This window comes from Phalacrocorax aristotelis, chromosome 3 (assembly GCF_949628215.1).
Source record: "Phalacrocorax aristotelis chromosome 3, bGulAri2.1, whole genome shotgun sequence".
Lineage (NCBI taxonomy): Eukaryota > Metazoa > Chordata > Aves > Suliformes > Phalacrocoracidae > Phalacrocorax > Phalacrocorax aristotelis.
Window position 1 is genome coordinate 34,659,230 of NC_134278.1, and position 11,256 is coordinate 34,670,485.

At 38.6% G+C, this 11,256-nt stretch overlaps 1 protein-coding gene across 1 annotated transcript in view; it reads left to right on the forward strand.

Moving 5' to 3' along the window:
- The window catches only part of CD109 (CD109 molecule), a 77,997-nt gene extending 67,376 nt beyond the window's left edge, over positions 1 to 10,621 (forward strand). Inside the window, exons 30-33 of the mRNA XM_075087095.1 lie at positions 2,300 to 2,436; positions 6,690 to 6,846; positions 7,263 to 7,365; positions 9,854 to 10,621. Coding sequence (XP_074943196.1) covers positions 2,300 to 2,436; positions 6,690 to 6,846; positions 7,263 to 7,365; positions 9,854 to 10,044 — 588 coding nt within the window. The 3' untranslated portion in view covers positions 10,045 to 10,621. The remainder of the gene's footprint in view (positions 1 to 2,299; positions 2,437 to 6,689; positions 6,847 to 7,262; positions 7,366 to 9,853) is intronic.
- Positions 10,622 to 11,256: the final 635 nt, after the last annotated feature.

An 11,256-nucleotide genomic window follows, 5' to 3' on the forward strand; every position in this document is an offset into this window, starting at 1 on the left:
TCTTGCCCTTCATCAATTTGCAGCACAGGGCCTTCCCAATCCACAGGTCATCTCTGTGCTCTCTCTCTCTCAGTTGATATTTCCTTGATGGATTTTTTTTTTTTCTTCCATGAATATGTAACTTTTTAAATATTTCTAAGCTTTTAACAACCACAGCTTTTTGTGGCAAGTAGTTCTGCAGCTAATGGTGTATTGCATGAAGAAGCACGACCCTTCTCTCCTCTTGAATCTGCTCCCCTAGTTCCTGTATTTAGAGAGAAGGCACAAGAGGGACTGTTTTGGGTGAGAGCAAAGCTCAGTCTAGCCCCATATTCTGTTTTCCACAACAGCCGGAGGTGGATGCTCAGGAAGGAGTATAAGAAGATAAATAAATGTAACATATTACCTGACTGTCTTCTACCTCTTACCATGTATTATTTTAGACCTTCAGGTGGAGGTAGTTTCTGTGGGTTTAGAAAATTTTGATTCCATGAAGTTGTCTATTTAGAGGTCATCTAGTCCAACCTCCCTGCAATAAGCAGGGGCATCTTCAGCTAGATCAGGTTGCTCAGAGACCCGTCCAACCTGACCTTGAATGTTTCCAGGGATGGGGCATCTACCACCTCTCTGGGCAATGTCTTCCAGTGTTTCACCACCCCCATTCTAAAAAATTTTTTCCTTATATCCAGTCTAAATCTACCCTCCTTTAGTTTAAAACCATTACCCCTTGTCCTGTCACATCAGGCCTTGCTAAAGAGATTGTCCCCATCCTTCCTATAGTCTCCCTTTACGTACTGAATGGCCACAATAAGGTCTCCTTGCAGCCTTCTCTTCTCCAGGCTGAACAACCCCAACTCTCTCAGCCTGTCCTTGTATGAGAGGTGCTCCCACCCTTCGATCATTTTTGTGGCCCTCCTCTGGACCCACTCCAACAGTTCCATGTTCCATGTCCTTCTTGTGTTCTGGTACCTTTAGCTGGTAATATTCCTAACCAGCTACATGCCAATGCAACATCCACGTAGCTTGTACTAGGCAGAGCTCTGTTGTCCACGTTTTTTCATTTGATTCAGGTAGCTGGTGGGTTTATAACAGCAGTGTATTATCCAACAGGTCATATTTACTTATTTATCCAATAATTTGACCCTTTATTATAGTTTTGACCGTGTTTTCTGGTACAGATACCAAGTTTACTTGATACCTGCAGTTACAGTTCTCTAGACCCCCAGTTCTCTTAAAACTTGCTGTCACATTTGTCATCTTCCAGTCTGTTTTTAAAACTTGCTGTTTTAAAACAGCAAGGCAGTTTTAAAGAAACACTGCAGGTAATGATTCAGCTGTTTCTTTACCTCATCAAGTTCAACTCTGTAGGCAGTACAGCCTGGTTTTTTATTACTGCATAATTTTCTGTCATGGCTGATAATGTGAGAGTACTCTTGGTTGCTCAACTTCAGCTCCAGCATTTCTGCTTTGGTTGTTGGCACTGGTAATTTTATAGGATATTGAGATAATCAGGCTATCTCCTAATTATTCAGACCTCTTTTAAGGGCTTCTGGTTTTACCACTCTCCTACCAGTGTTTCAAGTGTCTTATACACACCTAGACTAGAAGAATTGCAAACTCTTCGAACAGTACCTAACAGATGAGCTTAATTTGTATTCATGTTACTGTCCTGCATTACTTCCTTACTTGGCTCACTTAGCAGAGCTTGGCAGTTGTTGAGCAGAAGGGGCGAGAGCTCTGTCCTTGAGGCAGACTGAAGACTGCAGCTTTGTCTTTGCACAGATGAACCAGATAATGAAACTACTGAACGGCAAGAAAACTGTGTTGTTCTGAGCTTGGAGTAACATGCTATTCCTCATCTGTTTTGAGTGTATGTATGTTATGATATGAAGACTGAAGATAAATTCTGTACATACACTATGTATTTGCTCTTGCTCTGCTTTCATATACAGCCTGTCTTTTTTTAACCCAGTGGGTGTCAGTCTCTGAAGTTTGCCTTTATTCTTCCCATTTCATGCTGTCGGGAAGCAACTGCACACATAAACCAGCAGACAGCAGCTAGGGAGAAAATTGCTGGTTGTCCTAGAGCTCCCTTGTGTTTGCCTCAGTTGTGCCCTGCTAATTGTGCTGGTTCTGCTGCATTACAAAGTGTTCAGAAAGGATATTTCTTTCAGAGAATTCATATGAATCTCATGTGTAACTGTCAGATCAGGTCCATGTATCCTGTCTCATGTGAGCACTCCTCTGGTGTTATGCTGTTAAAAATATAGTGTTTTAACCACACAGATTTGCTTTACGTATGTCATCTTGCAATCCACAGCTCAATGTTATTTACAACACAAAACACTCCGACCAGAGGCTCAGATCAGTCCGAAAACAAGAAGCCTTTGATTTGAATGTTGATGTAAAGGATGACAAAGACGATAAAAACCATTTGACTTTGAATGTGTGCACAAGGTAGGTAATTCAATTGGAGCATTTCATACACCTCTTTGTCTGTACAGCTTTAAAATTATTTAAAATGAGCTAAATTATCTGTTTGTATGGATTTACTAATGTATGGGATATAAACATATAACTAAAGAAAATCAAAGAATTACTTGTGAGAACAGCAGTAGTTAAACTAAGAAGCAATTCATAAGTCAATAAATAGAGTGATCGATCTTTTGTGCAAAATTGTTGCTGGCCAGGTCATATTTTCTTACTTGTATGCATAAAGATAGTGGTACCCTAAATGTTAGAGGAGTATGGAAGAGTTTGTGTGAAATACAAGAAAAAGCTCAAAGGCTTCTTTGGTGCAAGTGCTTCTTAGCTATGTGGAGAACTGTGGACAGACTTGAGAATTGAACCAGTGTCTTCCACATTCACAATTCTAGTAACAGACTGTGACAACTCCCCATTACTCTTACCTTTCATGAACAGAATGCTTTGCTTTTGATCTAGAAGTAGATACCTTTTTTTTTTAAAAAAAAAAAAGAGAAGGAAGTTCCGAAGTGCTGAAGACACCGTGAAATACATGAAACAGAAGTAATCATTCTTTGGTCATCTCTTCTAATAAACTTTGCTAGGAACAATTTTGGCAGGACTCAAAATCCGCGTTAACATAATGATAAATTCAACTGGGGTTTTGTCTTATTGTGAAAATATCTTTGTGGTCTTTCATTTACCAGTAAGTCTTATAGTTATGATTTTGGTAATAAAATATAATATAAGCATCATTCTAGAGTTGAAAGAGTGGTGAGGTTTCTGGCCAGTTTAATTCTATTCTTTCTGCTGAATAAGGCGGAGGGGTGGGGTGGTGCATCTGGGAAGATGTTTCTTGTTCAGTAAACACCTACTAAGAACTGAGCTGAGACTGCTGAAGCATCATCTCAGAGACTGTAGAACAGCCACCAGCTGTTACCAGGACAGAATTTGGATCAGATGAGACCAGGTGACATTGAACAGTCATATTTCATATTCCTAGGTTAGTCATTAAACCAAGTTGTTTCTTTGACTGCTTTGCTGCCTCATTTTTACTTGCTGTGAAAGTGTTTATACATGTATTTAAAAGAAATATATGAAGACAGTTGTTCTCTGGCCGTTTCTTCAGTATGAGCTTCATATTGTAGTTAAAGAGCACTGTATATTTCACAGAAAACCCTATAGGACATTGTATCTCTATATATATTTATGATTTTTATCTTCTGTCTTTTATTATCTACACGGATGTTGAGATGACTACATTCTTTGTACTTTAGAATTTCATCTGTTTGTGAATACTTCCTCTAGAAATACTGTTTTCTTCTCGTGACATTATAATGGGTTCCTTGTAAATGCAAGACTTGCAAAGTACCACCTGATCCACTGTTATTACTCTTGCATTCCTTTCCTCCACATCCTCTTTTGGTTATTTATTTAAACTTTAAACGCCATATGCCTAGAACTGTTTTTATGCTCTGCCTACCACAAGGGAGCTGTGACTGGAGATGGAGCCTCTAGGTGACACCATCACACAAATAATCAGCTATAGCAAATATGATTTCAGTACACAGAGGATTGATTTAATTTGGGAAATAACCAGAAGGCACAAAGCCAGGGCCCTGTTTTTATGTGTTTCTGGTAACCAATTCAGTGATACAGATGGTGGGCAGGGACACTAGAATACATGAGAGCTCTTGAAATAGAATGGTTTTTTTCTCTTTTAAAGTTTTCTAAGAAGTGTCAACAGCTTTCTGAAGTCTAGCACAAACTCCTGACATATAAAGGGCTTACATGATGGGTCTGGGATAAGTCTTGGCTAAGCATTCTGATTTTCTAGCTAAGGCCTTTGGCTCAGGAATACAGACAGGAAAGGCTCCATCTCTCTGGGAAGGCTCTAGGGTGATGATGTTTTAATTGCAAAGTGTTCAAAGGACAGGGGAAAATCTAGTGGCATTATAAATCTGCCCCAGGAGAATATTTGGAACATTAAGATCCATCAACTCTTACAATGGAAAGTGGACTGATACAAGTTCTAGTAAGTCTGTGTTTCTGCTCTTTAGGCTGAGACTTCATCTCTGGTTGCTTGGCTTGATAGACTAGTCACCCTCTTCTTTACTTTTCCCTATGTATTTTATATAATATATGTATTATCTATTTAAATTTCAGAATTAGTTTAAAGTTGGTCTACTTATAATCTTTACAGCATGATGTGGCTTTTTGGTAGAGAAACCAAAGTAAGCAAATACAGAAAGACTGCTGAAATCACAACCAGTTTAGCTAGCTGTGGATATGCAGTTAGGTAATGGAGGCTGCAGCTTTGCAATTGTTTTCTTTCTCTATCTGCAGAATATTCTACCTTCTTTTAACCAACTTGATAGTGATTGGCCATGGTTATCTCAACTGGGTATATTTTACGACACTGGAGCAGATAATGTCTTATTCAATTTAAACTGATTCTTGGTTAGAGGAGCTAACCCACTGTTTGGAAGGCAAATACCCAGGGCTGCCAGTTTCTTCTCTGGTCAGTCTTGTTGCGTGCATACCATTTCCAGGCATAGGAAACTGATTGCTGATGGTTCTATTCACTCTTTTGTCTATGCTTTCTGCCTACACTAGCTTGGTGTTGTTTTCTCCTCTTTGCATCATCTATAAGAGGGTCTCACACAGATCTCATTTTGCTGAAGAGCTGAAACATAAAATTCAACTCAAAACATTCTCAGTGCTCTTCAGGTACACGTTTCAAGTCTTCTTTCTCTCTGTAACTGGTCATTCTTGCATGGTGGTTGTGGTTCGGTGGTTTGTTTCTTTTTTGCTTTTTTTTGTTTGTTTGTGTGTTTTAAGGAGACCATGGAGTTGAAGAGATAATACCGGGAGCTACCCACTAAGGCTGTCTCTCTTCTTTGTTAAGAGAGCTAGATCCTCATGACTTCTAGGGATGTATCTCACTTCTTATGAATACCAAGCTGGTTTGGTTACCTGTTGTTATTTTGGTAGTATCCCAGGCTGGCTAGACAGCTTGGGTATTTTCCTCCCCTCTTATTGGTAATTATGCAGAAATAATTACATCCAGTTCCAATTCAGTTATTTGTTTTCAATGGCAGCTACTTTGGCACAGCGCATCATCTGACAGATGGTTTCATTTGTTTCTAATCTCACGAGCCAACTGGAGTCAGCAGTTGTGCTGTATTTCTTTCAAAGTCATATCTGCGTTCAATCAGCCATTCTACCATGCTTAACAGCATTGCTTTGAAAGCAAGTCTTCCCTTTTTTAAACTCTCCTGGTCTACAAAGAAATAGTTTTATCCAATTACTTTCAACTACCGTCAGGCCTTCAAAATGAGGATTGGAGACACTTCTATTCTAACAATAATAATTGTTAGATGATGCCAAGGGGTGGGGGGGAACGTCTTCTGCCACCTGCTTTATTTAAAGCAATACAATCTTTTGCAGGTCATTTAAGTATCACTTGTAGCACAGAACACCATAAATATATTTTGATAGTTCTGTTGTGCACCATAGTATGTAAGGCTTGCTCAACAGAGCATCACTTTTTAGTCCAGCATCTGATTCTCATCTTGGAAGAAGATGTAATAATAAGCATTATTTAGGAAGAAAGAAGGAACATAACTTATTAAATCTTCTTTTTCCAAAACTGGATGAATAACGTAGCCATGCATTTTAAAACTGGAGCTTTGAGAAATAATCTGATGGTGACTTTGTTAATGGAACTATCAATCTCTATGAAGGAAATATGAAAAGATTTGGGAGACTTTTTTTGTCATATATCTTTAGCTCACCCTCCAAAAATGAATAAAAGCAAACAAATGCATCCATAAGAGGAAATATGTGTATTTCAGTTCAAGAGTTCCTAATTACTTATTTTGAAACATGGCTTTAATTGCAGTATTTCCTGCATGTTTGTGATGTAAACCTGCACTTATAGATTCCAATGGAAAGCTCCTAGTGGTGTCAGAGTAGTCTTTCATATGATTTATGTACTATAGTTTTCTCAGTGCTAAACCTGCTTTTGTATATGTGGCTGAAATTATCAGGCAGAATAATAGAGAAATCAATTATTATCTCTTTATCACTAGAAATTTTCTTGTTGGCATTTTGTTCCATCTGTTTCTTAAGTATTCTTAAGCATTATTACTTCCATAGTTGGGATTTAATGATCAAATAGTTTCTTTGGAGAGCGGACTACTGTATTTCTGCTAAAAGTTTCTTTGTCTCTGTGTTTTGAAAAGGTACTTGGGTTCTGGCGCAGCTCCCAGTAGTGGTATGGTCCTCATGGAGGTTGGCTTACTCAGTGGTTTCTCCGTGTCACCAGATTTCATTCCATTAGACAATACAGTTAAGAAGATGGAAAAGGACAATGGGAAAGTCAACCTATACTTAGACTCTGTAAGTTGAAAATTAGAAAGAAATGTGTTTCTAGTGATGTTAATCTTGACTCTGCCATTGTTTGGTTTAAATTTGGAAAGACATTATGATTCTTTGGGGAAATCAACATCTGCTATTGACATTGAATTAATAGTTCCACTGTTTTTTTAGTGAGACTGATTGGGTAGGTACAACTCCGTTATATTTATAAGGAGTTTCTAGATTAAGCTTCTTAAAAATCATATATAAGAAGGCAGGCATTTCAAGAAGTCTGTAATTTGGCCAAAATGACTATGAATGAGATAAGCATCTTTATATGCATCCTTACTCCAAGTCTTTAGAAACAGAAGGGGCTACTGCTGACCTAGAATTCCTTACCTCTTCCATGAAACCATCATCACCAGGGTTCTCAGGATGTTTCTCTTCTGTTTTTCTAGCTAAATGAAACACAGGTTTGTGTGGATATTCCGGCTGTGAGAGACTTCAAAGTGGCAAACATCCAAGATGCTTCAGTGACTATAGTGGATTACTATGAACCTAGTAAGTGTCAGTCATTCCAAATAGATCTTAATGATTCTGAAGTTTAAAAGAAAATTTCTTTTCACAGAAACAGGACAAATTTTGTTGAAGATAAAGCCACATTGCACTGAAGTTTGCTTTTTTTCATTGAGCTGCAGCCTTTTTGGACACCGACATGCCAAATTTTCTAACAAATAGTAGTGTTTTTCCATGTACATGTTTACTGTCCTGAGGTTGGTTCCTCAGCTGGTGTGAATTGTCATAACTTAATTGTCAGCTGGTATAAATTGGCTTCAATATGGCCTAATGTGTTTCCAACACTACCAAAATGAAGCAGGAACTTCACTGTGGTTCACTTACCAAGTTAATGATTATCTTTCAAGTAGGTTTTTCAGCTGTTTCTTGTTTAAACTAAGTGTCTTTCACAGGAGAAAATCCCAGTGGTTTGATTTCTATAGTTATGCAAAAAAGATCTACCTGGGAAAAATAGTTTCATAGTTTTTTGGTTTGGGGTTTTGTGGTGGTTTTGTTTTGTTTTGTTTTGTTTTAATAGAGCATGTTTTAGAGAAAGGCAGCAATGTACAAAGCTTTTGGGCAGAATGAAAAGCATATAAAGATTACAAGCTGCTGGAGAAGATATTAGAGAGGTTTTCAGTACACCAGCCAGCTGAAACATTATTAAGGATTTGGGCTTGGTTTGAGATAAGGCATAAAAATGTTGTATAGGCAATATTCTTCTCTTTGGTTTGTTTTAGCACAAGACAAAAGACAACCAAATACACTATGATGTGTACTGCTGTAGCTAGGTGAAGATCATATTTATTATATGTAGGCTGAAATGCTTGTTCAATAACAGAAATTTAAACTAAAATAGGAAATAAGCAGATGTAATGAAACTGTCCATTAAGTCCTAGTGGCTTAACAAATTAGAGTAATTTTTACATGAGACAAACACATCACACTTAGATTCTATGGCCAAAAGGAATTTCTGTATGCTTCAATGACTAGGAGAAGAGCTCAGGACCTAGTCTTTGGTAAGAACACTGTTAGATAGGCTAATGAATAGGTGTACAAAAAAAGTCACATATAAATGCACGTGTATAAATACTTTTATTCTGTTTAAATACATATAGTGCCTATAAATTATCAATTAACAAATTAATATTAAATTAAAGATACGAATCAATATCCTTAAGGACTCAACTTTGTATGATGTAATCAGTGCTGCAAATAGGCGGCCTTAACTTAAAAGGTTGCTTCAGATATTATTTTACAGGATTCCATTCCTATTACTATGTAGCATAGACATATATCATTGGTCGACATATATACTTATGCCATGATTCTGAGTTATTCTGAGAGAACTCTTTCCTATCTAATACAGGAATGTGCTTTTATTTTAATCTATTGTTTTCCATCATTCTCATAGTTGGTGACCCAAGCTGCAGGTGTGTATTTTATGTGATGGTGACAGTCAGGTTCATGTCATATTCAGTGCTAAGAGATGTCTAAGGATTCCTCATGCGCTGGCATTTATCAAAAATTACATCTGTGTGGCAGATATTACAAGTGGTATAGGTATAAGAAGTGGGTTGGGTGCCAATATAGCAGTGCCAGCAAGCTATGCCAGGGTTAATATACACAGCTACTTAGCATGTTCAAATGACTCTGCTGCTTCTCTTACCTGACTTTGTTCAGAGCTAGTTGGGTGTCACTGCTGGGTAAGCATTAGGCCCCATAATGGTACATCTTTTACTTTTATTTTTTAATATCTTGAGACTTGAAAAGAAACTGAATATAATTTCAGTTAAATACTATTAAGAAAAAACAAATTGCAGTGTCCCTAGTTGGAATGAAAACCTTCAAACCACAAAACCCACTAAGGGAATGAAACTTTGCAAAAGCCTGTTCCGTGAGCAATTACCATGCGTTAAAGTTTTTGAAATCGATACGGCTTTCCAGGCTTATAGTCTGTTCAGCTCTGTAGCAACCCTTCAGGAAACTGAGGAGCAAAATACAGGAGCAGGAGCTAGGTGAGGTGGGCAGTCCCACATTTAGGAAGCTGAAGCTCCTGAACATAATAGTGGGAGAGAAAGTGTCAGTTATGAGAGACCTAGCTCTTAAATGTCGTAGCCAGTAACCTGCCAGGTAAAGTATCCCAGTTCCTTTGTCATGGGGTTAACTGCGTAGGTAGGGGCAAAATTCCTTTTAAGATGTTTGACCAAAGTTTCTGAACAGATTGGGTCTAACAGTTGAGACTGAGTCTATGAAAGCGTGCCTTTTACCAAGCATTTGCCTGAATATATTGAGAATGTTTTGATGTTTTGGGAAAAGAATGAACATTAATGCCTAGGCTTAAACACCCACTCAGGGGAGTATTCTGCAGTGCATGACAAGGTCTGCATCAGAGTTTAGTGCATCCTTTAAAAATGCTTTCTTTGTGAAGCTGATTGGTTGGTCAGTTCTCAAAAGTTCATTAACTAATGTTAACTAACCTTTTTCTGAACAGGGAGAAGAGCAGTGAGAAGCTACAATTCAGAAGTAATGCAAAGTATAACCCCTTGTGACTTCTGTGACAGTGATTGCAGTCTTTGCCACCGAGATGGTTCTACAGCCTTGCTTCAGCACTCTTCGTTGGCCTCCTTGTTCTGCGTGCTATTTGTCCTTCATGTAAACTTGCTGTGCAGTTGGGTGCTGTAAAAGGAAACAGATTATGTTTCACATCTAAGGTTTCCATAAATTATCCAAAGAAAATTTTATGTTCAGATACCAGCCCGTCTTCAGTGATTACAGTGACCAAACTCCTGCTGCGTTCAGGGAGAGCTGGGCTGGCCCATGTGGTAAATTTCTGGCTGTGCCAGAAAACTTCTTTAAGCGTCTGCTGGAAAAACTTTCCAAGTGTTAGTTTCATACTGAAGTTATTTTGTGAAGAAGCACAGAGTTAACCAAGAAAGCAGTCTGAGAAATTACAAACCTAGCCCCATGTTCCCGCTCCCTTTTCACCCCAGCTTTCAACTGTGCTTGTTTTGTAGGGACATATGTTAGTTTACCGTGCTTTTCTGAAACGCTGCTTCTCTGTTGGGTGTTGGTAAGCAGAGCGCTGGGAGCTTGGTATCAGAGCTCGCTTTGTTCTGTTCTGCAGACATGACACTTGACACTAATATTGAATTTTGCTGTATGCTCTCATGGGGGATAATATGAAAAATAAAAGGAGCTGGCTTCAGAGCAGATCCAAGAGCCAAAAAGTGCTGCATTCACAAACTGATGAACACTCCAGAAAATTGTCAGTCTTTTTTTATCATTACAGAGCAGCTAGGTGGATTTTTTGCCAATTCATAAGCTTATTTTCATGTTTCAAAATAAGGCCTAAGGATGTTCTCATGCATTTTGCCCTGAAAGGCTGTAAATGTATCAAAAATGGAGTCTACATTTGAGACTTCATTTTTCCAGGGTTATTCAGAAACAAACCTAATTCTCTTTCCATGTGAGAATGCTGGTGTCCCCTGGCATATTTATGGTCAGCAGGATGCAGATTGCTTTGATCCTGTTCTGGTTTTCGAAAGCCTTCTAGAAATGTCGCTCTGGGGCATCATTTATGTCTTGCATTTGCGGTGTCATCAACGATTTAAGTGGTATAACCCTGAACAGCTGTTTACTGCGCTCTGTGCCATGTCAGCTGGTTGGCCCTGAATACCATCTGTGCATGCAGCTCCTGTTGTTGGTTGGTGGGAGAGGCTTTTAGGAGGTGTGGGCTGGACATGCATTCAGTGCAGCAGAACAATTTACATGCTTGCTTGACTTCAAGCACACCCTTGTATGCTTAAGTGCTTTGCTGAAGTGGGATGGAGGAGACGGATGGTGAAGAGCAGCAGGCACTTTTACACCCAAACCTGCTCTTTGCACATGGGGGCA